A 26066-nucleotide genomic window follows, 5' to 3' on the forward strand; every position below is an offset into this window, starting at 1 on the left:
GACAGTAGGTCGGCAGCGCGCGTGGGATGCCGGGACCCGTAGTTCACAGGACGCCCGCCTTAGCGCGAAAGGGGAACGTTTGGACGGCGGCCCGCGTTGCGTGCTGGAACTCGCAACGCCTGATGGGGATCCGCGGTAAGGCAGTGCGCGGTGCATGCCGGGACTCATGGTTTAAAGACCCACCCCTCCACCCCCCACCCCCGGGCCTCAATGCTTAAAGGGACCTGTGGGACAGCGGCGCGCGCTGCATGCTGGGTCCGGTGTTCACAGAGTAAACAGGGCGTAGTAACACTGTTCCCACCGGGCCCAGCTCACGGGTTTGGTCCTGGAACGCCACGGTACCCGTTGCTGGTGCAGCGCGTCTCGGGCCCCGCGTGGGCTAGTGTTTACACGCGGGCCCCCTGGCTCACGCACGTGGCGTAGTGTGACGCCACACGCTGTCCCGGAAGTCGGCGCGGACCTGGGCGGCGGGTGGAAGCCGGTGCAAGAGTGGGAATCGCAGCGCAGCCACCGCCGCCGCCTGGGCCAGGGTCGCTCGCCCGCCCGCCCGCCGGTCCGCCGGTTCGCGATGGGCACCGGGCCCTGAGCGCCCTCCCGCCGCATCTCCGCAGCGAACCTGTTGGCCGCGATGGAGGCGCCTCCCGCCGACCGCGTTCCCGCCGAAGGCACCCCGCCGGCGGCCGTGGCGGAGGTGCGCTGCCCGGGTCCCGGTCCGCTACGCCTGCTCGAGTGGAGGGTGGCGGCGGGCGAGACCGTGCGCATCGGCTCGGTGTTGGCTGTGTTCGAGGCCGCCGCCGCCTCCGCGCAGCCCTCGGGGCTCCCCCCTGCCCGCGCCGGCTCCGGGGGCTGCGTGCGCGCCGAGCGCAGGCTGAGGTCGGAGCGCGCCGGCGTGGTGCGGGAGCTGTGCGCACAGCCGGGCCAGGTGGTGGCTCCCGGGTGAGTGAGTCGGGGTGAGGGCGAGCGTCTCGGGTTGGGAGAGGGGCCAGGGCCAGGCACAAGGCAGGAGAGGGTCTAGGGCGCTGCGCTTGGGGAGAACTTTGCAGGGTAGGACTCTGCTGCACGGCAGCCACGATTTGTGGTTCTTCCTTAGAACTCGGTTGTGTCCCCTCTTCTGCAGTAGGTGCCTGTCCCTGAGACGCCTTGTTTGTAAGTTAGGAAAACTGGGGGCGACAGCGAGTATGGAACGAATCCGCGTGCTCCACGCTTGTCATCGCGCTATAAACTCCTGGGGGTGTGCACCTCAGATTCTCATAAACTTTGCGGAACGCGGTTGTAAAACCTGGTGCGGTTCTGCATCATGGTTCAGGAAGGAGGTGCACCTGGGCGCAGGTGGTAGCACACCCTCCCAGGATTGGCTCAGCTGCGGGTCCTTGGTTTTGACCTTCTTAAGGGACGGTCTCCTCTGTTGAGGTGTGTGAACCTGTCAGCGCGCAGTTTGTGTGGTCTTGAGATCAAGTTGAAGTGGACACAGGTGTGTGTGCGCACATGACTCTTGATGGTTTTCATTGTCAAGAACAAAGGGGGCAGGTGAAATTTCCTGCCTCCGGCTGGAGTGGATAGTGCACAGCTTCCCTATGGGGGCCACAGTGTACCCGCACCCCCCCCCCCCCTCAGCTTTCTGTCCACTCCTGCCTTCCTCAGGTGGTGCTGCTCACTCTGGTCTCCTCCCCTCCCCCTGGGGCTGCACGCTGGTCTGTGTCCCCTCCCGGAAGCTAATGATGAGGACAGGATGGGATAAGGCCATCCTTTATCCCATCCCGGGAGTCTCCGCCTGCATCCACTCTCCTCGCTCCTTCAGCTCAGGTGCCTATGCCTGCCCCCTGAAAGCAGGGAGGGCGGGGGGTATGGATGTTGCCTCAGGATGGCACCCTCCACTGAAGCCGGCTGCCTGGCTTCCTTTAGAGCAGCGGTTCTCAATCTGTGGGTCGCGACCCTTTGGGGGTCGAACAACCCTTTCACAGGGGTCGCCTAAATACATCCTGCATATCAGATATTTACATTACGATTCATAATAGCAACATTACAGTTACGAAGCAACGAAAATAATTTTATGGTTGGGGGTCACCACAACATGAGGAGCTGTATTAAAGGGTCACGGCATTAGGAAGGTTGAGAACCACTGCTTTAGAGGGAGGGGCTCACTGTTGTCTGCTGTCATCACTGCTTTGAAGTCATCTCACCTGACCTCTTGGGGCAGCCGTGGGCAAATTACGGCCCGCGATCAGGCCAGGGGGGCTAAGCTCAACACCAGTGAAGAGCCGTTCTCCACGATGTTCTGCCCTCTGTGCAGCTATGGGCGTGGGGGGCACGTGGCCGGGGCTTTCACACAGAAGGGTCAGGCAGGGGTTGTCCAGGTGGAGTGCGTCCTGTGCCAAGGGGACCTGTAGCCGTGCTTGGGGGCACATCATTGAGTCTCAGGCTGTGGAGTGGCATGGTGAGGTCCCAGGGATCTGCAGGGTGACAGGAAAGTGGTTTTTGTGTGGGCTTCCCTTGGTCATAAGGGGACAAGTTAGAAGCTGGCTAGGGGGCAGGGCCGGCTAGGTGTGGGGGGAAGATGGGAGGGGACCTGAGGCTGCCGGCATGAGGCCTTTGGGAGCGGTCTGGGCCCTTCTCTCTCCTGTGGTGTTCTGCCCGAGGGTCTTTCTGAAAGGACTCCGACACTCTATCGATGAATCCAATGGCCTGGGCCCGTGTGTTTGTGGCCAGCAAGTACAGCGCATGTGTTGTGGGTGCAGTTTGGTGAGTCTTGACAGATGTGCCTTGGAAACAACCACTCAGTCAAGATAAGGACATCTCCCTCGTCCAGACATGTATCTTAACCTCATCTGGTTCCTCTTGGGGGCATTTAACATCGACACTCTCTTTCTCTAAGACGGTACCTCCCTGATGTCTGTCACGGGCCTGGCTGTGCAGTCTGTGACATTGATTTCTTTTTAATTGTCATTCTTTTTCCTGCCCATCCTTAATCGCTGGGGCTCCCCAAAGGCCCATCATTGTCTGTTTCCTTGTTGGTGACACCCTGGCCCCGTCCACTTCCTGGCTTGCATTCCCCTGTCCCTCGCTTGCTAGTTCCCAGGAGAACCTCCTGTTGTTTGTATCTCCCTCGTTTCTTTCCTTCCATGTTCCCTGGGTCCTGGCGGGCTTCAGGAGGCAGGTTTGCTCTGGGGCGTGGGGCCCTCTCGGTGTGTTCTGCTCTCTGGGCCGGCTCCCTTGGCAGGAGCACCTGCTCTGGTGCCATGGGGCTTGTCTACCTGCCTACTCTGTGCCCAGTGCTTCAGCTGGACCCTCTGGTCTCAAAGCCACCGCTCTATGCTCTTCTTGCTCTGACCTCGGGAGCCTCAAGCCAGGGCCTCTCCCAGCTTCCTCGTCATCTGTTAAGACCTTCCTTCCACCTCAGAGTTAATCTTCTAGCAGCGATTTTCAACTGGTGTGCCCCAACAATTTTTAAAACATGCAATACCTGACTGTTTAGTCAGAGGCACTGACCTCTTTTCCCTTAGATTGTCAAACAAAAAAATGATAGCAACCAACGGTAGCCATCGGGTATTTTTTGGAGTGCCGCAGAATTTTAGTAATTAGCTTCTGTGTGCCACGAGATGAAAAAAGTTGAAAACCACTGGTCTATAGTTAGTGGTCCCACTCTGGGTTCCCATCCAATCTTAGTGATCCTGGACGAGATAGTCTTCTTAATAAATATACAGATAAATTAGACTTTATCAAAACTAAGAACTCTGTCTTCAAAACACAGTTAAGAAAACGAAAATGCAGGCTACAGACTAGAAACCTATACCTTGTAAAGCATTTCGACCTGTTTATTGGTTGAACTAGAGACACACCAAGTATGTCTTCAGGTTAATGTTATTAGGGGCAATTGATGAAATCCTGGTACATTTTTTGGGGGGAATTCCTGAAAAAAATATCGTCCAAGTATTAAGTTTTAGTTTAAAAGTAAGTAAAGTGAATAAATGCAGACTTCAGTGCCCTTCCTCACTAGTGGTGTGTGGCCCACATGTTCTCACGGGATAGCGGGACCGCAAAACCTGCAGTGAATGTAAGCAGCATCTGCACTTCTAAACCTTGTAGACGGGCGAATGAACCCGTTTGCTCAGTTTCTCACAAAACCTGCCACCATGTTCCCCGGCCTCAAACAGCAGGTTTTTACCAGGTTCCAGGACCCCACAAGCTTCCTTCAAAAGACCCATTAGCCAAGGATCAAAATGCACCTTTGACTTTTGGGAAAGGCCTCAAGTCTCTCTGCTAACTCTGCCACATGTTCTCCGGTGAGGGAAGGCCCCAGTGGGGATGGAGCCCGAGTCAGCACTGAAGGGGGTCTGGGAAGGGGGCGGGACCCTGTCAGCTAGAGAGGGTGTGTCCTTATTGCAGCAGCTGGGCAAGTGTCCTCAGGGCTGACCCGGAGGGACTGGGAGAGGTGGGTGGGATTGGAGAAGAGGGTGCTGGTGCTCCTGTGAGGGTCACTGAGCCTGGATTACGGGAAAAAGGGGTGCTGAGGGTGGGGTTTGGGTATGGGTGGGGTGCTGGGGAGCCACACAGGGGAGGTGGCAGCGCTCCAGTTCTGGAAAGCAGAGGCAGACCATTGGTGAGAGATGAGGAATGCAGGGTGCCCAGAGGGGGTGGACAGGAAGTTGGGGACAGGTGCAAAAGGCTTCTGGGAAGGTCGGGTGAGAAGCTGTGGGGGGTCCAGTGCAGGGGCTGGTCTGTTCCTCTTATTGTTCCTTTAAGACAGGAAACTGGAGCAGATTTTTGGCTAGAGGCTTAGATGGTGTTAATGGCAGGGGAGAGCATGCTCCAGGCAGAGGAATAAGGTGATGGGGACAAATCAGCACTGGGGTTAGAGGCTGCAGACACGGGACAGCGAGGCCCTCGCCTGAGCCCCACCCATGCAAAGAAAATGGTAATTTCTGAGTTTGTGGAAACTGGAGCTTTTGCAGTAGTCTATCAGAAGTGCAGATGCATCGCAGCCTCTCTCTGCACTGGGAACACGGGGGAGGCAGCCACTTATTGTTGGTATTATTGTTCCTTGTTGTATTAACAAAGGTTCAGTTTTTGTAGATTGTTTATCATAGAGGTAGGAGGATTTGAGGTAGTTTTCATATTTCCCCCAGTCCCCCTCCTGACAGGACATTTTCAGTTCCTGCACCTGTTCTGTGTGGTTTGGTGTTTTAGGCGAGTGGAGCCCACAGGTGAGACGTCCGTCCTTCGTTTTACAGCCAGAGCACAGGAGTCCCGGGAGGCGTGCAGCAGCCGGTCTTCCTCCCTCTCGGGGAGAGGAGTGAGAAACCAGAGTCCCAGTGTCTCCCTTCTGATTTCTGCTTTTTGCCCCCCATTTCTAGAGCGGTTCTGGTGCGAGTCGAAGGATGCAGCCACCCGGTGGTCATGAAGGGTTTGTGTGCCGAGTGTGGCCAAGACCTGACCCAGTAAGTTCCGACCCGGCGTGAGCATAGTGCCTTTTATGTTGGAAGGGGGGCGGTGGGTACAGAGGTGACGGGTGGGGGCTGGGAACCTGACTGCTTTAAGGTCAGCTCGCCCAGCCACCCGCTGCGGGAGGGAAGCACTAGTGAGTAGAGATGCATTTCTGACCCTACGGTGTGCATAGGGGGTGCTGTGCCTGGCTGTTTCCTCATGGAGTGCTCGTGTCAGGGTGGCATCCGTGTGTCTTCAGCGGAGCTCTGTGAGGGACTGGAACGTAATCGTTTGGCCAGTCTCCTGTGTGTTTTAAGTGGACAACGTTCCACAGTTGCCAGCAGCACATCGACCACAATGGAAATGAAAGTGCTCGCTGCATTGGTTAGCAGCCGAAGGCCACCACCTGACAGCCCTCTCGTTCCGCAGGCTGCAGAGCAAGAACGGGAGGCAGCAGATGCCACTGTCCACAGCCACCGTGTCGATGGTGCACAGTGTCCCGGAGCTGATGGTGAGCTCTGAGGTGAGTGCGCTTGTGGGTGCCAGAGCAGGGAGAGGGCAGCCGGAGAACATGCAGGGCTTTGGTCACCTTTATCTCTCAAGTGACCTCTGGGAGGACGACGAGTATGGGGGCTGCACTTGTCTCTTTCCCAAGTGATTCCACCTGGGAGGCACCCGGCTCCCTGCTGTCTAGGGCTTTGGTTCCAGTCCCCTGGGGCCCGGTCTGGGCTGGAGGAATTAGACATGCGAACACATGCTGTGACCAGCAGATCTAGTCGGGAGGCTGAGGGCCAGGGTTAGAGCCCACGAGCAGCTGCTACCAGGACAGGTGGCTGTGCAAGAGGTGACCTGGGTAGAGTCAAGGGCATCAGGGGTGCTTGTGGAATGGACATGGGTGCAGGGACCCCGAAGAGGCCTCAGAGCTCCTAGGGGGGCCCCTGTGCATTTGTGTACCAGCAGGCCCAGCTGCCCAGGAATTGAAGGTGTCTGCACAAATAAGAAGTTTGGAGTTTTACCAGATCTGTTCCCTTTATGCATTCCAAGAACCCTGACACCTCATGTTTCTGTGGTCTGAGTCTAATGGGCTTGAGTGAGCATCATCAGGACAGAGCACAGGAACGCGTCTGTGGAGTAGTATAAAAGATCAGTTATAAAGCAGTTTCAGAGTTCTACATCTGTGTGAATAGGTGATACATTGTTACAGGGTTTTTTTAGATTTGTGCTTTTAAGTGATACCTACTTTTTTTTTTTTTTTGAGAAAGACAAAATATCAGATACATGATTCAGGTTTTTCTGAATTACTGGACTTTAAACAAATGTAAATACGTGTGTGTGTGTGTGTGTGTGAGAGAGAGAGAGAGAGAGAGAGAGAGAGAGAGAGAGAGAGAGAGAGAGAGGGAAAACGAGAACGAGAACGAACTAGGGAGCTGGAGGATTAAAGAGAAGAAAGTATCCACTGTTTCCTGCCATCACGGAACCACTGTTGGCTTCATTCCCTTCAGGATCAGAGGTTAGAATTCTGTGCAACCTAATGAGAGCCGGCGTTTGTTGACAGTGAGTTGCAGTGAGAAATGGGAGTGATGCAGGCCCCAAAGTCTTTGTCATGGGCCCACATCAGTCCCCTCATCGCTGAGTGTGGTAGGACCGGGCCCTTCCAAGAGCAGTGTCTCCGCTGGCCCTCGAGGGCAACATCTGGGCCCTGCCGGCTCCAGGGCCCACCTGTGCCTCTTCCAAGGTGAAGCCGAGCGGCGGGCACCTGAGATGCATCCCACATGCCTGCTGCTGCACCTCGTGTCCTAGTTGTCCTTGTCCCAGCCTACCGTCCCACTTTCCCATTCCTTCTGCAGTTCATGGTGTTGGGTTGCTCCACAGGATCCAACCAAACTTTTATAGGAACCATCACTTAATCTTACCTCCTTTTTCATTGGTTTACACCTTTCGTGAAATGACAGAATTAGGATCACAGGGCAGAGTGCCTTGCAGGGTGTGGTACACACTGCAGGCTCCAGGCAGCAGGGGAGTAGCCCTGTGGCCCCACGTGGTCTCAACAGCAATGGGTCCACTGGCAGGCAGTGCAGAGGGTAGTGAAGAATATGCTCAGCTTCCACCTGTTTTTCTTAATAAAACTGAAATAATTTTGGATCCAGATAGACTTGCATTGTCATTTTTCCTTTTTTGTTTTAACTTCAGCAAGCGGAGCAGTTAGGGAGGGAAGACCAGCAACGGCTGCATCGGAACAGGAAGCTGGTGCTCATGGTCGACTTGGACCAGACCCTGATCCACACCACGGAGCAGCAGTGCCAGCAGATGTCAAACAAAGTGAGTGTGGCGGCCCGCGGGGCTTCCTCAGCCTGTGCCACAGGCAGGCGCCCCACGGTCCTCGGCACCGTGAACTGCAAGCCTGGAAGGCCGAGGGGGCAGGCAGAGTGGATGGCAAAGGGGGCGCTCTTGGGGGAGAGGAGCAGATGTGTGTGCTCTTCAGGAATGTCTGCAATGGGGGGCAGTGCAAGTGCACCCGGGCTGTAGGTGAGGCTGGACCTCACCCTGCGTGAGTTCTCCAGTGAAATACAGAGAATGGGTCAAGGACAGAATGCTACTTCAACTTTGTGCTCAGAAGTTGTGGAGCTGAGAAATTGAATTTCTGGACCTTTCAGAAGGCTTTGCATGCCTGTTACAGGTGGCTGTTCCCAGGCAGGTGTCAGCTCCTGCTGTCATTACCTAGAGACCAGCGTCGCTGATATCGTCATCTTTCACTTCTTTGTTGCTGTGTAGCCCTCTGTTAGTGCTTGGATTTTCGCATCCACAGAGCTCATCAGTCTGGTTAGGACAGCACTATGGGAAGTTGTCCTTGACAGAGGGACCAGGCCAAGCCAGGCTGGCTTATGGGTTTATCATGCCTTTGAAGTCAGGCATTTATAAGACAGTTGAACTAGTTGTAACATGCCAGTTTCTCAGCTAATATGGTCCAGAAGGCAAATGTCAGCCTCTGCACGGCTAGTCCTCAGCTATTGCTAGGGCTTCAGTGCTACCACACCCTGCTCATGGGCCCATCCCTCTGCTGGCTCGGGAACAGCGTGATGACAGGGCTTTGCCAGCCACCCAGAGCCCACCACATGCTGCTGCTGACCCGGGACGCTGCTGGCGACTTCAGAAAGACACTTCTTAGCGTGTGCCTTTAAGGATGTTTATTGTAATTCATGGACTATTTAACTGTTGAGTGGGGTGGAAGTTGTTTATAAGGTTTCATTCCTAGTCTTCTAACATTAGCCTGATCACAAGGGCTTTGACTGACTTAGAACTGGGAAAAGTTAACTAAACCTAAGATTGGTTACTTTTCCTTTATAGTTGTTGTTTAGAGCATTTTTACTGAGAAAATTAATGATAAATAGGATTAAAAAGATCAGAGTTTACTTCCTGAGGAGAGGGAGCCTATTTGCCTATTAATCGTGTATAAGCAGGTTGGTATTACTAATTTCACCTGTCTGCTGAGGTGGTTTAGAATGCTGTTTCAGCTTCTGTGATGTGTCTATAAGTTAATAAAGCTGTGTCTTAAAATAGTCCATGAAGTAGACTAGCTTGTGTGGGAACCTGTGGCTTGCTTTCATCGATAACTGGGGAAGACACTGTCAGCAGATTAATGGGAACCTGTTCTAAGCCGACTGTGATTCTGCTATTTGACCAATGTCAGTATTTGAAGGAACAAAGACATGGGTGACATTACTTCTGGGCACTTTGCTTTATCCATCATCAACAAGAGTGGGCACAGTAGTCAGGATGTGTGAGGGTCTGCTGGTGTCCTTGCAGCCCTTCAGTGACACAGCAGTGACTGGGTAGTTGCCTTAGTCGTCATAGCTGGTTCCTGTGGGTGTTGGTCACAGGTAGTCTCTGTACTTAAGACAGATAGTGGCCCTATTGCCATAGGTCAGTGATGGCGAACCTATGACACGCGTGTCAGAGGTGACACGCGAACTCATTTTTTGGTTGATTTTTCTTTGTTAAATGGCATTTAAATATATAAAATAAATATCAAAAATATAAGTCTTTGTTTTACTATAGTTGCAAATATCAAAAAATTTCTATATGTGACACAGCACCAGAGTTAAGTTAGGGTTTTTCAAAATGCTGACACGCCAAGCTCAAAAGGTTCGCCATCACTGCCATAGGTAGTTACTATAGGTACTTGCAGTGGTTTTGTAGGCAGTTACGTGTTGTCATCGGTAGTTGCTGTGTGAGTGGCCACAGCAGAGGGGGCTGAGCTCACTCCCGTGGAGCATGCGTAAAGAAATCGTGAGTGTCAGGTAAGTTGGCAGGATACCTGGACCCGTGTCCTGACGGTGGAGCCCGTGCCCTCGGGTCCTCTGCTGACTGGGCATTTGCTCTCCGCAGGGCATCCTGCACTTCCAGCTGGGCCGGGGCGAGCCGATGCTGCACACCCGCCTGCGTCCGCACTGCAGGGAGTTCCTGGAGAAGGTCGCCAGGCTGTACGAGCTGCACGTCTTCACCTTCGGCAGCCGGCTGTATGCACACACGATTGCAGGTGAGCGTGCGGCTCAGGCTGAGCTGCGTGTGGTGCACCTGAACACTGAAACTGGGTTACTTCTTACTGTCCATCATGCTTTCTTTCTTTTTTTCTTTTTTTTATATAGATATATTTTTTGTTGATTTCAGAGAGGGAAAGGGAGAAGGAGAGATAAAAACATCAATGATGACAGGGAATCATTAATTGGCTGCCTCCTACACTGGGGATCGAGCCCACAACCTGGGCATGTGCCCCAACCAAGAACCAAACTGTGACTTCCCGGCTCACAGGTTGACGCTCAACCACAGAGCCACTGCGGCCAGGCCCACCATGCTTTCTTGAAGGTGAAGGAAGCTCCCTGTCAGCCTCCTTAGGAGCTGGCAGTTGGAGTGGCCAGGCAGCGTTGTCTCTGAAGTTCAGCCACTGCTCTCTTGGGCGGCCCCTCCCCACCTGCCTGCGACCCCAGAGCCAGTCTGGATGGACTGGCTGCTGTCACAGGCCAGTTTAGAAGTTGGTCAGGACCACAGGTACCTGGAAAAAGAAACATCTATTATAATAAAAGCTTAATATGCTAATTAGACCCGACGTCCTTCCGGACAAAGCCGGGGCTGTGAGGGAAGCCCAGGTCCCAGGTGCCAAAAGGAAGCCGGTGCTGGCAGCCGGGGGAAAAAAGGCCTACTCTTGCATGAATTTCGTGCATCGGGCCTCTAGTCTTATATATAAGTGAACTTAAAATGTTTTACTGGTTGGTTTGGAAACACTTGTGGGGCCACATTGGTTATGTCTGTCTGCACTTAACACTTAAGGTGCAGACAGGCGATCTTACTAGGAGCACGCAGGCGTCGGGCTGTGCTGGCTGAGCTCAGTGCATGGAGGCAGTAGCCCTTGGGTCATGCAGCACTGCCCACGGTGGCCACAGCTGGGGGCCGTGCAGGGCGTGGGCTTTACCTCCCTGGGGATGGCTGGGATCCGGCCCCACTGACTGCGGGTAGACCTAGTACCTGCAGTATGACATGGTCACAGCTCGGTATTAGACGTGCAATGGTTAGATTCAGCACCTTGAAATTCTCTTTACTGGTTGGTCTTGGTCTTTTATTGTTGCTGGAGAAATGAATTTCTCATCCCCTGTTTACATTTAATGCCCTTGTAGGAAATTTTAATTATGGACATGTAGGCAACATATTAAAGTAATTCATCTTGTAACTAAAATTCAACATATTTGCCTTTAGCATGTGGCTGCTGTGGCTATTGGGATATGTGATTGGGACATGTGAAGGTTAATGTAACTACTTCATAGAATTTTCTGTGATGCTCTGTGTCTCAGATTCTAAAGAAACAGTAAGATCTTCACTGTACGCACAGTGAAGCGTTCGTGCTTCTTAGACACACATGACCTTTATCCTGCTTTCTTTTCAAAGGCTTTTTAGACCCTGAGAAGAAGCTTTTTTCTCACCGAATATTATCGAGGGACGAGTGTATTGACCCGTTTTCTAAAACAGGGAACCTCAGGTACGTACCTGCTTTGTTCATCACAAGGCTTGCTGTTGGTGCCCATTGTGAAGATGCATTGGGAGCATTGAGCAGTAATTGTGTTTATTCTTAAATTTCTGCCACTGTCTCTGCTACTGTCTTCTAACCAGACCCCTACTTCCTGCCTCTCCTTGAATGTCCAGGCAGTGGCAGGGGCCTGGGAGGATGGGGGTGTGGAGAGCAGGGCTGGGGGGCACAGGAAATTCAGGTGACAGTGTCAGTGGAAAGCACCCAAAGCTTCCCCGAGTACAAAGTGGGCTGTCCGTCAAGTCACAAGTTTAAAGAAGGTGTTTCACGTCGGTGTTGGCATCTCAGGTTCACGTTCCTCGAGAGCTGGCTTGCTGTTAACGCTGGGAGTGTTAGGAGAGCCTAGGTCACATTTCCATCTGCCCCTCTGCTATTCCCATCCCTCCCGTCACCACCCCCCTTCCTATCTTGTCCTGTCTATGCCTCTGTGACTGGGCCATCCCACCCAATCACAGGGCTCTTCGATATTCTCAGAAATGTCTTCTCTATATGAGCATTGTCCCACTTTCTACCCAGTGTCAGGTAGAACTAACGAGATTGGATAGTAAGGCAGTACCAGCTGTGGCCTCAGTGGCCTCCTGGCTGGTGTTAGCCACCTGCATCTAACATTTCGTGGGGGGGGGGGGGGGGGGGGGGTTAAAATATATTTTATTGAGTTTTTACAGAGAGGAAGGGAGAGGGATAGAGAGTTAGAAACATCGATGAGAGAGAAACATCGATCAGCTGCCTCCTACACATCCACTATTGGGGATGTGCCCGTAACCAAAGTACATGCCCTTGACCGGAATCGAACCTGGAACCCTTCAGTCCAAAGGCCGATGCTCTATCCACTGAGCCAAACCTGTTAGGGCTAACATTTCGTGTTTGGGGTGTCCACATAACTGCAACCCATTCAAGTCAATGTGCACTAGGAAAAGTCTGAAAGCACTTGTTTCAGAAACAGACCTTGTGTGTTTGCTCCTTAGTCAGAGTGAGCAGGGTGATGTGGACAAAGAAAATGAGCAAGCGTGTCAGTGACTGTTAGGGAGCCTGCTCCACAGTGGACATGGCAGTCCCCCATCTGGAATTAAATGTGCTGGAAGGCATCTGCCACTGAGGTGTTTTAGCTACCTTATGTTCTTCTGGAAAATGGACTCAGAAAATAATATTAATTTTGGACACATAAACATTTTTTCCTGGGTAGTGTAGCCTTTATTATTTACTAGAGGCCCAGTGCATGAAATTCATGCACGGAGGTGGTGTCCCTCAGCCCAGACTGCACCCTCTCCAATCCGGGACTCCTCGAGGGATGTCCAACCCCAGAGGGATCGGGCCTAAATGGGCAGTCGGACATCCCTCTCACAATCCAGGACTGCTGGCTCCCAACCCCTCTTCTGCCTGCCTGCCTGCCTGACTGCCAGCCTGACTGCCCCTAACCACTCCCCTGCCAGCCTGATGAATGCCTAACTGCTCCCCTGTTGGCCCAATTGCCCCTAACTGCCCTCCCCTGCAGGCTTAATCACCCCCACTGCCCTCCCTTTCAGGCCTGATCCCTCCCAACTGCCCTCCCCTGCCGGCCATCTTGTGTCCACATGGGGGCGGCCAGCTCTGACCACATGGGGTGGCCATCTTGTGTGTTGGAGTGATGGTCAATTTGCATGTTACTCTTTTATTAGATAGATTAGCAGTAGAGAATCTGAACAGTGGTAGGCATCTTTCCTGGGTTTATCCCCTGATCTTGAAGACAGGCAAGAAGCAGTCATCATTCTGAGTATTGAGTGCTATGAGCCAGCTCTCTGAATCTCAGGGGTGTGGACAGAAATGAAGTTTAAGGAGACCACGTGAGGTAGCAGAGCATGCCTGCACCCAGGGATGGCCTTTAGACCCTTGTTAATATTTCTGCTCACCCACACACACTAGTAGCTTTGGGGAATACAAGTCACCTTTTGGGAACTTCAGGGAACAGCTTTTTCAAACAGCTGAGTTTGAACAAGGCTGAGCCTTCCTACCTCTCTCTCTGAAAGCCCTCACCTGGGAACAGGTGGGAGCAGACTCTGGCCTGTAGGCAGATAACCTGTGTTTGTAAATGAAGTTGTACTGGGACATGGCCACTGACTTAGGTTTGTCCTGAGGCTTTGTTAGGACTGGAGCTTTCTCCTTCCTCTCTGGTCTTCTAAAGAGAGTGCTGACTCCTGCCTTGAGAAGTAGCAGAGACAGTGGAGGGAACTGGGACTGTTTTAATGTTACCTTTTCTGGAAACAGTTTAAACACAAGCTAAACAAAAGTCCTTCGTGTAGTTTGCATCTGTTTTGCATTCGTCTGCTGTCTAGTGGTTCCAAGTGAGATAGTTGTCACTCTTGTTTGGTGATTCTTTTTGTAAATCATGCTAGTAGTTCTGATACATTTTTACTTCCAGAAATCTCTTTCCTTGTGGAGACTCGATGGTTTGCATTATCGATGACCGAGAAGATGTCTGGAAGTTCGCCCCCAATCTGATCACCGTAAAGAAATACGTCTACTTCCAGGGCACAGGGGACATCAATGCTCCCCCAGGGTCCCGGGAGCCTCCGGCGAGAAAGAAAGGTGGGCAGCTCCCTTCTAGTCCTCAGAGAAGTATCAGCATTTGCTTCACTGTCTCCTCCGCCTCTCACCTGCCTTGTGACTGCTCTGAATTCAGGACTCACTTTGTTGCTGCTTGTTTGTATTTCGGTATTACAGAGGCCATTGTGTTTATGTTATTCTAAAAGGCATGATATTATGTTTCTGTTTCTTAATCGTACAATTTGAACATTTTTCCAGTTGAGTAGGATTAAATAAAATGTTTTGAGGTATGCAATTAGTGCTGCAGCCACTAAAATAGGACTGAGAGGTCTGGGCTGGGAGAAAGTGGGACCCAGCAGGGTCCTTGCAGTGGGCAGCTCGATGGCCTGTCTGAAGCAGGGTATAGCGGATGCGTCCTGCGTTTTCCCATTTCTTGGAAATCATGGTAACCTCTCGTTTTATGTGCACCTGCAGTGAATTATCCTCCCAAAGGTGCTGACATCGCAGATCAAGCTCCGTCCATTAAGGACCCTGAGGAGGGAAGGCCGGTTTCTGCAGTCGAGCAGAGTAACGGCCTTGGGAAGCCCATGAGGGAACTCAACGGGGACTGGGCCTCACCTGCTGCCCGAGCCCCTTTGGTGGACGGTAGGAGGCCCCCAGTGTGTGTTCAGCAGCAGGGTCGGACCTCAGTGGAGAAGCAGCCCGCACAGGGCACAGCAGGCAGTGACCTGGACTTTGACTTATCCAGTGACAGTGAGAGCAGCAGTGAGTCGGAGGGTCAGTCCTCCACCACCTCTGATGGCGAAAGTGGGGAGAAGAAGAGCCAGAAGAAGCCTAAGGCTGCGCAGGACACCAGGAGAGCCATGCAGCGGGGCGGGGCCCCCGGCCCGGGCGGGGAGAGGCCCACACGGCCAAATCACTGTGGAGAGCCTGTGCCTGGAGTCCAGCCTGACCTGCAGGAGGAGGGCGAGCGAGACGGCTTCTGTGGGCTGGCGGGTGGCTCTGCTGACAAGAAGGAGGCTGAGACGGAGTCCCAGAACAGTGAGCAGTCAGGCATCACAGTGGGCGAGTCCCTGGACCAGAGCGTGGAGGAGGAGGAGAACGAGGAGGAGGAGGATGATGATGGTGATGACCACCTGGTCCACCTGGAGGAGATCCTCGCCCGCGTGCACTCCGACTACTACGCCAGGTATGACCGCTACTTGCGCGGTGAGACCCAGGAGGCACCCGACATACGGAAGATCGTCCCTGAGCTCAAGAGCCGAGTACTGGCGGACGTGGCCATAATCTTCAGTGGGCTCTACCCCACCAACTTCCCGGTGGAAAAGACACGGGAGCATTACCATGCCACGGCCCTCGGAGCCAAGATCCTCACCCAGCTGGTGTTAGACCCTGACGCCCCTGACAGGGCCACCCACCTGATTGCTGCAAAGGCAGGTAAGTGGCCAGCCAGCCGCTAGGCCTCCCTGGGTCCTGCTCTGGGGTTGGGGCAAGGACAACCGAGGGAGTTCATGGAGTAGAATGCATCTACATCGGCCTCTGCAGTCATTTTTTGAAACTAGCAGGGCTCCTGTTTCATGTGGAATTTTCAGAAGCATCTTTCTGGCAATTGCATAATGGCTAAATCCTATTTGGACTGGTTCTGTGTCTGCCCATCTTGGGCCTAGGTATGCATGTGGGCTTGTCCTGGGTCCCTGAGTATCTGGGCCATTGCTCCCCTCTTGTAGGCACAGAGAAGGTGCGGCAGGCCCAGGCATGCGGACAGTTGCACGTGGTGAACCCCGACTGGCTGTGGAGCTGCCTAGAGCGGTGGGACAAGGTGGAGGAGCAGCTCTTCCCGCTGAGCGAGGACTACGGCAAAGTGCAGAGGTGAGCTGCCAGCAGACTCGGTCCCGTCCCCTCGAGAGCCCACCCCTGGCCGCCAGCCTCGCTGCTCGCAGCCCCACACGGCATCCCCCGTGTTCAGTGCGTGGCTTCCTCAGCCCTCTCACCTGTGCCCTGCCTGCCCCACTGTGGCTCCTCCAGGCTCCATCACGCGCAGGTTATCTGGAAAAGGTGACCGTTGCTGCCTAGGGAAGAAGTACAGGTTTTTTCCTGTGACTGTGCAGTAGGGCTGTCAGTGGTGAATCTAGTTTGCGTGTTTCTTTCACGACTGCTAGAAGTTATATGAGCCACACGACTGCTGTAGAGTCACTGGGAGAGGCTCAGCCGTGGCAAGGAATATGTAAGAGAGCCTGGTTTTTGTTGTGTTTTTTATCCATAAAGGTTTGAAAAATGCTTCCTATTCTTAAAGTTTGAATGTTGTATTTAGAGGGAAAATCCTGGGACGGACATGAGGGAAACAACAAACGCAGCCTGCACTGAGGTCCATGGTGGGCACACCTCTGCCCGGTGCTGTGTGATGTCCTGCCCAGGGCTCTGCCCTAGAAGTTAAGATGAGTGGTGTCCACGTCTGCATCCGCACAGGCTCTGAGCGTCAGATGGAGGGAGACCAGTTCACGGGCCTGTGTAGGGCGTCTTGCATCCCCCGGTGAGGCCTGGCTCCGTCTCATGGCCTCTTCTCACCCGCAGGGAGGACAGTCCCGCAGCCTTTCCCGACAGGCAGGGTGCGCTGCCAGCTGCCTTGTTCCATCCGACACCTGTGCACGCCAAGGCCCAGCCCGGCCCTGACGTCCGGATCTACGACGCCAGCACGGGCAAGCTCATCCGGAAGGGCACTGCCAGCCCCGGGCCCCCCGGCTCCCTGCAGATCCACACGGGACACTCCTCCTTCAGGTATGTCTGCCGCACCGCGGAGCACGCCTGCTGGCAGGGCTTCCCTTGGGTGGGCTGGTGCGTCCAGTTCTGAGTTGGACTTGGCTGCCTGCTGAGGGCTCTGACTGCTGGTGTGGAAAAGCCTGCCCCACTTCCACTTTGGACCTCTCTGCATACTTTTTTGTCTTGTGTCAGCTGACGTGCACTGGCTCGCTCACGCTGGCTCAGTGCCGCCCTCCATTTCATTTGCTGACCTCACATGGGCCGTTGTTGGCCATATCCCAGCAGACGATGCGCCGGGGGTGCTGGGCCTGACCCTGACTGCCTCAGGCCCACCCGGTCTGTCCCTTCCATAGGACAGACAGTTGTCGTGAGGGAAAAGGGCAGCTTTGGGCCTGTGCTGGGCTATGCCGCCCCAGCTCAGCAGCACAGCCTCCCTGGCCGCCTGCCCACTTCCACACAGCCCAGATGGGCTGGAGATGGCGCTGGTGTGAGCAGGACATGCAGGAGAGACACCCAAGTGGACCTGCACCGGCGCTTCCCTAGGCGGGAGGGCACTTGCGGCGCGAACCGTCCCTCTGAGTCTCAGGTGCGCCCTCCATTTCCTCTGTGCTGACAGGATCCTGAGTTTGAGGACCATACACCCCACTGTGTAAACAATCTTGGGGCGGTGTCTGAGATTTAAATGAGGGGTCTGAGGCTGGTGTTTTAAAGAGCTGCCAATGGTGTGGCATTATGGTAGACGTGTGGCCCTGCATCATGTCCCCTCTCCTTCTGGAAAGCTCCGCGCCCCTCCCCCTTCCCCCAGCAGCTGTCCATGCTGGGAGTGGCCATTGATGCCTCCCTCTGGCCTTCCCCTGGACATGGTGACACTTCAGAGCCCGACTGAGCCACTCAGAGTGGACATAGAGCCCCCCCTAAAGGCCAGGTGAGGGGCCCCAGGTGTGAGTGGACAGGCGCCCTGGGTTGGGCTTTGTGTGATGATTGGTTGTTTGTAACTAAAAGCATCGTCACTGTTAAATCCCACCAGTTAAGGAGTTACATTTGACCTCTGTGCTGCTGCTTGCATTCCTGTGACCACCAGTCATGGTAATATCCAGGAAAGGTCCTGCGTCCCTTTAATAAGTGGTGTCAGTGATTGGCCACGTTTGCTGGGACTTGCGGTCCCACCAGCAGGTGCAGGTGTCAGGTCACATCTGCCATGTCACCAGGCTGTTGCCTTCTCTCATCTCGACTCACTTAAGCGAGCTGCCCTTTGTAGCCTTAACTTACCCTTTTTTTCCTCCTGGGTTTTTGTGAATTTTTGCCTTTTTGTGTTCATTGAGTTAGAAAAGCTTCCTGTAATTGCTGCCGTTGAAATGAAGGAGGACTGGTTCTTCCCGGCTGGACTGCATCCCTCACCCTTTGTGGACACATGGAGGGCTGGGTGTTCTCCTTTGTCGTCAGCCCTTAGGGCTCAAACGTCTATAATGTGTAGTGTTCACTCTCAGACCTTCCTTGGAATATTTCTCACGATGGATTTTGTCTGTATTCCACCCTCTCTTTAGAAATTCTGTGGTGACCAATATTATTTCAGGTATATATTTTTTAAAGGATAGCCTTTCCTTAGCACCCAGGTGAGCAAATGTTTGGCATCCTCTCTGTCGCCAGAGCAGCAGGTAGACGGTTGCTGCTCAATTAAAGGTTCCGCTAAAGCGGTGATGGACTTCACCTCCGCGTTCGTGGAGGATGTGTTCCCGAGGCAGAAAGGCTTCTTCGGTATTTCACAGTAACTCTCGTTCAGGTCATCCTGCAAAAAACTAAGTGTGGTTCCAGCTCTGTAATTTACTGTCCCTGAGAGGTTCAGAGGGGCGTGGTTTCTTGCTTCGGTTCTGATGTGCATAGACTTTCAGGTGTTCGGGATGGGCCTGTGTTTATCCGCTACCACATAGAGTGTGGTGTGTGTGTGTTTCTGTTGCTGAATCATTCTTACGTGGCGAGGCTGCCCTCCTTTCTGAGGCTCCCCATTCAAGAGGAGACCCAGGCGGAGTGCTGGGCACACCTCAGCTATGTGTTTCTGCCCCTCCCAGCCTCGATCACGGGCAGGGAGATGGTTGAGAAAGGGCTGTACCAGCAGAGGCTTCCTGAGCAGCAGACGGGGTGGGGCCAGGTCAAGGACAGCGTTCCTTCAGGAAGTCACTGATGCGCTGATTTCTCCCCCCTCTCACAAGAAGAGGGAAGGGTGACCCTCTGTGTGGACTTGGCTGCTGTTGTGGTGAGACAGCTAGAGCCCAGTGGCCATGGTGGCTGAGCCCAAGAGTGGCTGAGTGGTGGTCCCATGTGGGCATCCCCTGGACCCAGTGGGGATGCCATGGCACCTTGGGGGGTGGTCTAGATAAGGAGAGAGAATGGAGTCCTGGCGGGTAAGTATCTGGGCCTGTCCATGCCTGGCTGCCCGGCACCTAGAGCTCATCCCTGTCTGGATAGCACCTCAGATGCAAGGTGTGCAGACGGCCACGTCCGGAAACGGAGGGCTGTGGACCTCAAGAGCCCATGCCACCCCCCTCTCTGGGCACTCGCCAGCTCTCGGCTCCTACTGGTCCTAGTGTTCAGGTACCCCTGTGGTTCCTGTGTGTTGAGGGCTGTGGGAGAGGGAGCCCAAGAATGGTGATGCACCTCTTCTGTGCCCAGAACCCTAAGGCACCTGGACCTCATTTCCCTGGAGGCCCTGAGAACTGAGTGTCTGTTGGTTCTGGGCTCGGAGGCTGCTCCATCCAGGAAGGTGAAGTCAGGTCTGGGTGAGTGTAGGTAGCACTCTCCTGGCTGCTGGCAGCGTGTGAGAACCTTCCCTCTCACCCACGAGGTCTGTGTGGGAATGGGGGTGAGAGCGGTCCACACAGCCAGCCTCCATCGCAGCCAGCACAGTACACAGTGCACAGCTCGCCTGTGCTGAGGCCAGGGCCAATAAGAGTTGCCATGTGATGGGCGAAGCTTAGAGATGGTGAGAGGTCCTAGTCTGGGGGTGTGGAGACACCAGGACTCGGCATTGCAAATCCTCTGAAATTCTGAATTCCTTTTTATTTATCCATCATTACTGTGTGTGGTTCATTGTGAACATTTGATTTTTTAAAATTAAAGGTTTTCTCTCTTTTTTTAAATATGTTTATTGATTTCAGAGGGGAAGAGAAAAGGAGAGAGAAACATCAATGATGAGAGAGAACCGTTGATAGGCTGCCTCCTGCATGCCCCCCACTGGGGATCAAGCCCACAACCCAGGCATGTGCCCTTGACCGGAATTGAACCCGGACTCTTCAGTCCACAGGCCAACGCTCTATCCACTGAGCCAAACCAGCTAGGGCAAGGTTTTCTTTTAAGACAGTTACAGAATCCCACGCCGTTGTAGGAAATAATACAGAAAGATCCAGCTGACACCAACGGTAGCATTTTGCAAACTGCAGCCCAACCTCACAGCTAGAATGGGGACAGGGACATAGTGCATACACGGGTGCCCCTTGCCCCAGGCCCTCCCGGGGGTGCATGTAGCCATAGGCATGTCCCCACCCACCCCAGCTGCCACAGATCCAGTTGCCATCCCTGGGATTCTGAGACTCCTGTGCCGTCACTGTGCCCTCCCTCCTGGGCCCTGCTTCCTGGTGACCACCACCCATGTGGACGTCGGGGTGTGCCCCGTGTTTCTCCGGAGTGACTGCGGGCTGTAGCTGCCGGGTTGGGTGCTCAGCAGTGACATTGCTTCTCCCTTCTCAGCGTCGCCCAGCATGAGGCGTGTTCCTCGTTTTACTGGCATTTCCTCGAGGTCGGTGTGTGGAGCCTGTGAGGGCCTGCCCTCCGTGCGCCCTCGGCAAGAGCGGCTCGCTCTCTTGCCCGTTTCTGACTGGATTGCTTGTTTCTGCCGCCAAGTTTCAGAGTTGGTTACAAGCCCTTCGTCACTTCTGTGGCTGCAGAGACTGTTGCACTCTGGCCCTGTTCCCGCCGTCTTACAGTCGTTGGCAGAACACAAGTGCGTACTTTGATGAGGTTATTTGTCAGTTTTCCTTTCATGAGTTATGTTTTTGGTGTCAACTTAACAGCTCTGCCTCATCCCAGGTCCTGAGGTTTCCCCTTACCTTTCACCTTAAGAGGTTTTAGGTCTAGTCTAGTGTGTGATCCAGAGTCCGAGGGTTGAAGCGGTTGGGGGGTTTGGGGGGGTGCGGGTCATGCCTGGTCACACACTGGAATTCAGGGACCAGTCAGAACCAGCGGGGCTTGTTCTCAACCTTTCTTCCCTGTGCTTATTCTCAACCTTTCGAGTTTTTGTTAAAACTCTGGAACCATTTTTCTGAAGGGAGGCTATATCTTTATTTTTAGTAAAAAGATTCGTTTGCTGCTTTTCCATATTCATGTTGGAGCTCTGGGTGTTTGGAACTGCCAGTAAGTGGGTATGAACTGAAGTGTGGCCTGGTGTCTCCATCGGGCAGTAAATACCAAGCACTCGTGTTGGTGGGTGGGCCGCTGACAAGGCCGGCAATATGCAGCTGACCCTTGAACCGTGGGGGGATTGGGCGCCGACCTGCACAGTTGAAAATCCACATATAACTTTTGACTCCCCAGAACATAATTGTCCCTGGGTACCTACAGGGGATCGGTTCCAGGGCTGATACCAAAGTCCAGAGGTGCTCAAGTCCCGTCTATAGAATAGCCTAGATCAGTGCACACAGCCGGCCCCTCTGCATCCACGATTCCCAACTCAGATCAGAAACAGCAGGTGTTCACTGAAGGAAGCCTGAGCATAGGTGAACCCGAACAGGTCACACCCGTGTTATTCAAGGGCCAGCTTAGTCTGACTTGAAAAAGCCACGATCAGCACTCTTTAGGTTGTCCTTTATGTTTCCGGGTTTAAAAGACTTCCCTTCCTTAGATAGTATTTGATTAGCCTAATACAATTGCTGCTTTTTGATTTTGTGGTTTAGACTTAATACCCCATTTTTCTTCAAAAGAATGAGTTTTACTACAGTGTCGTCAGTGTCCCAGTGATTGGACCTGTGGTGTCCGGTTCCAGGCCCCACAGAGCAGCTGACTCCAGAAACAGTGCCCAGAGGAGAGTAAAGGCAGCTTTCACAAGCCCCTGAAATTCCCTCGGCCGTGACAGGTGTGAGAGTGTCCATGAGATCTGACCATTGAGACGAGTGTGTGTAGGGGGAAGCTTCAGAAACCAACCGTTTTAGACAGAACCAGTTGTAACGCAGTGGGACATCTCTGACATGAGCGTGGTGTCGGCTCTTGGGCGGAGCTTCTTGGTCTTTGCTGGTTGGTTTATTGTATTAATATTTAATAGTTTAACCCGACTTCGGATATAGAATTCACGGTACCTTTTCCTGTTCTCTGTGGACAGGTGGCATCTGTTTCTTCACCATCACATTTCCTGTTTTTAGAGCCTGGATAGTATAGAAGTAGTTAGTTTTGTTTTTTTAAATCTTATAGCTTGCTCAACCTTATTTTGAGGATAAATAACAGCTCCTGCTGGTCTCTAGGAAGTTTTTCGTCATCACTCTTCCTCTTTGCCCTTTGTTCTAAGACCAGTGAAGCCCAGTGGATGCTCTGGGGTGGCCGTGGGTGTTGGCTTTCACAGGAGGAAACCAGCAGCCTCGAGCTAGTGAGCAGATGAGGCAGCATGTTCCATAACTAGGATGGTCTCTGTGTGCGTGCGTGTGTGCGTGCGTGTATGTGTGCTTACCTGTCCCAAGTCAGGAATCTGATTCAGTGCTGGAAAAGTGCCTTCCCTCATGTGGGACCTAAAATGTTCATTTCAGAGCTGTTCAGCCTCATCAGCAGCAGATGTTTGGTGAAGAGCTGCCAGATAATCCCGATGGAGAACAGCCTGGTCCTTCTAGAAGAAAGCGACAGCCCAGCATGTCAGAGACCATGCCGCTGTACACTCTGTGTAAGGAGGATTTAGAGAGTATGGACAAAGAGGTGAGACCCTCGGCGTGCCAAGGCCTGTGCCCTCAGCCGGCTCCACTGGGGCCCAGCGTCCTACCTGTGGGTTGGGACTAGCACTTTGTTTCTAGGAAACAAAATGGGCAACGGTATTGAGCGATGTATCAGTGTGTCGGCAACATTCGGCAATAAGTACACTAACTCGGGTTTGTGATTCCATCGGTTTGTGATTCCGTCAGTGGGCCCTCCCAAACCCTCCCTCACCCAGGGAACCTGACAGCGTCTGGGCTTGTCATTGATAAGGGGGTGCTCCTGGCATCAAGCAGGTGAAGGCCAGGGATGTTTCGTGCCTAACAGCCATGTAACTCAGTATTGTCTGTCTCCTGGTTCAACTCTAAAAACCACAGCTCTCACGTCAGCCTGTCCTTGGTCCCACATGGCCCGGGGTCCTCCCCTGTCCCTTATGCCCCACACCCTGTCATGGGCCAGGCCCCCTGGGGGAAGGGTCCTGCCCATCGGGGTCTCCGTTTGTACATTGTTAGCACAGCATCTTCCTTGGGCTGGCTTGTCTGAAGGGCTGATGTAGAGAACCATGTCACACATCTCCAGTAAACAGAGCAGCAATTGACTCCCAGCGCGCCCCTGGGTGGGACAGACGCTGAGACAGATCCTTGGCCTCAGTGCTCACCGCCTGGCACCATGGTGCCATGCCGACAGATCACTTGGTTTCACTGGGAGTGCTGGTCAGAGTGCTGAGGAGGAATACAGAGTTTCAGTTTATTTTCAGCAACAGCAGGAAAATGTAAATGGTTTATTCTGTATAGAACAGCGGTTCTCAACCTGTGGGTCGCGACCCCTTTGGCGGTCGAACGACCCTTTCACAGGGGTCGCCTAAGACCATCCTGCATATCAGATATTTACATTACGATTCATAACAGTAGCAACCTTACAGTTATGAAGTAGCAACGAAAATAATTTTATGGTTGGGTCACAACATGAGGAACTGTATTTAAAGGGCCAGAAGGTTGAGAACCACTGGTATAGAACCTCACCAGAGCCTCCGATTATCATCCTCAGAGATAGTTTTTTTGTGACCATTAAACCCCTTTTGTACAGGCCCAATTCCTCTGAGAACATTGAGTCTATACACAAGCTGTTTCATGAAGATGTTTTCTTTAAAAGAATTTCCTCACCCTAGCCGGTTTGGCTCAGTGGGTAGAGCATCAGCCTGTAGACCAAAGGGTACCGGGTTCGATTCCGATCAGGGGCACGTATTTTGGTTGCAGGCTCCTCCCTGGCCAGGCCCTGGTCAGGGTTGCAGGAGGCAACCAATCGATGTGTTTTTCTCACATCGATATTTCTCTCTGTCTTTCCCTCTCTCTGAAAATCAGTGGGGAAAAGTCCTTAGGTGAGGATTAAAAAAAAAATTTCCTTAACTCTACTTCTCTAAGCCCAGATCTAGATGTCCCTTCCACAGGCGTGTTGTCCACTTAGAAGGAGGACACCTGGAACCCTCGCTGCTCTCCTCCTGGCCACCCCCCTGGTCAGTCCCGGGTGACCCCACTGCTGTGACGTGCAGACACACTGCCCAGTTTGTCAGGCAGTGACAACATTTTTAACTCTTGTTTGTTTCATATCAAAGGGATTGAAATTTTAATGTCAAATAAAAGTGTTATATAGGACTCTCTCTGAAACCTAATCTTTCTTACAGAAATAAAAATTAGCCTTAAAACTTTAAACATTGCTGTTGGGAACAGGAAGAACTGAAGGCGAGAGACATTCTGGACTCTCCCAGAGAGCACGGGAGTGAGGATAGAGGGTGTGTCAGGAGACTGGGGGTTCTCTTTCATCTCCACCAAGAAACCACGCCAGTGCTGTGGGCGGCAGGTGACCTGGGAAGTGGGGGTGTGGTCCGCGCTTCCTGACTGAGTGGGAGCTGACGCTCCTCTTCTGGGGCTCCTCGGTCCTGGGGAGCCTGGGGCGTGGCCTCATCCTCCCCCGCGGCATGGCGAGAGGGCTGGGAAAAGTGGGGGCGTGCGCGTGCTGGGAGTGGCAGGCTGTTCTAGGCTGCTGTCCCCAGGCTGCATCCACAGGGAAGGCCCCAGGGAGCCGCCCTAGCAGCTGAGCAGAGGGAAGTCTGCTCTTCCTTGAAATTTCGTCAAACATGATGGCCGTGCCCCAGCTGGCACCCACTGAAGGGACAGGTGGCTCTTGTGCAGGGGCAGTGAGGGCAGAGCTGCTTTTGGCTCTCTGGTCACCCTGGATCGATGGCAGCCAGTGGCCCCATCAGAGGGGCCCATCCTTCAGAGTCTGTTCCCTAGGAGGGGACACGCGTGAGACTCCAGGGTGTCAGAAGACCCTCTCACCATCCAGCGGGCGTGTCTGCTATTTGTCACCGTGAGTCAGCCTCCTGGGGGTTTGCACTCCTTTCCTGAACACCCAGCACTCGGGGCGCTTCAGAGAAACCCTCCTCTCCCCCCAAGTGTAGGTGTCGCGTCTTATTGGCAAGTGCTGGCCATAAAGGTGCAGCCTGAGGTCTGCCGGCCACCTCCTGCATCACACACTGGGAGCCTCAGATGGGAGAGGCGTCACAACAGTCCTGTGAGACGCATAAACACAAACTACCCACTCTACACGCAGACGGCGAGGCGCGTCCTGACCCAGAGGCAGTGACACTGCTTCCCAGCACCGGTCACTAGGGGAGGACAGGTTGGAACAGGTGGAAGCCGGGATCAGAGCCGTTGCGTCCCCCCTATTGCCAGGGTCCTTTTTCAGATAAGATTCAGTTCTTAGAGGTGATTCAGGAAACCTGCTGCTTCAGCTTCACCACTGCGGGCGCCTTCCATCCTGATTTAGCTGCCAGTGACCTGTTAGTTGAATGACACAATGTCTTTTGCATGAATTCCTTATGTTGACTCTGCAAAACATTCATGGCAAATACAGTTAAGTTCTAGGCATCTACCCAGGTCACCTGGCATGGTTTTGTATAGTTACCTGGTGGCACTCTATTCGTTTCAGTAAATGGATGATCCTGGGAAGTGTGACTGAACATGAGCTTGCTCACCTGTGCCATGTCCTGAGGTCCCCGTGCTCACCTGTGCATTGCTCTGAGGTCCCCGTGCTCACCTGTGCATTGCTCTGAGGTCCCCGTGCTCACCTGTGCATTGTCCAGAGGTCCCCGAGCTCACCTGTGCATTGCTCTGAGGTCCCCGTGCTCACCTGTGCATTGCTCTGAGGTCCCCGTGCTCACCTGTGCATTGCTCTGAGGTCCCCGTGCTCACCTGTGCCATGTCCAGAGGTCCCCGTGCTCACCTGTGCATTGCTCTGAGGTCCCCGTGCTCACCTGTGCATTGCTCTGAGGTTCCTGTGCTCGCCTGTGCAT

The 26066-nt window shown here is 53.5% G+C and overlaps 1 protein-coding gene across 7 annotated transcripts in view; it reads left to right on the plus strand.

Moving 5' to 3' along the window:
* Window positions 1-262: 262 nt before the first annotated feature.
* The window catches only part of CTDP1 (CTD phosphatase subunit 1), a 40298-nt gene continuing 14494 nt past the window's right edge, over window positions 263-26066 (plus strand). Inside the window, exons 1-11 of one of the 7 annotated variants that reach the window (XM_059706434.1) lie at window positions 263-936; window positions 5352-5435; window positions 5851-5944; window positions 7612-7740; window positions 9808-9958; window positions 11359-11449; window positions 13893-14059; window positions 14492-15454; window positions 15745-15886; window positions 16589-16792; window positions 22558-22720. In XM_059706434.1, the coding sequence (XP_059562417.1) occupies window positions 629-936; window positions 5352-5435; window positions 5851-5944; window positions 7612-7740; window positions 9808-9958; window positions 11359-11449; window positions 13893-14059; window positions 14492-15454; window positions 15745-15886; window positions 16589-16792; window positions 22558-22720 (2496 nt within the window). In that variant the 5' untranslated portion in view covers window positions 263-628. Of the gene's footprint in view, window positions 937-5351; window positions 5436-5850; window positions 5945-6720; window positions 6932-7611; window positions 7741-9807; window positions 9959-11358; window positions 11450-13892; window positions 14060-14491; window positions 15455-15744; window positions 15887-16588; window positions 16793-22557; window positions 22721-26066 lie in introns of those variants that run through there. The other 6 variants (XM_059706433.1, XM_059706432.1, XM_059706435.1 and 3 more) reach the window with 6 other exon arrangements.

Source organism: Myotis daubentonii, chromosome 8 (assembly GCF_963259705.1).
Source record: "Myotis daubentonii chromosome 8, mMyoDau2.1, whole genome shotgun sequence".
Lineage (NCBI taxonomy): Eukaryota > Metazoa > Chordata > Mammalia > Chiroptera > Vespertilionidae > Myotis > Myotis daubentonii.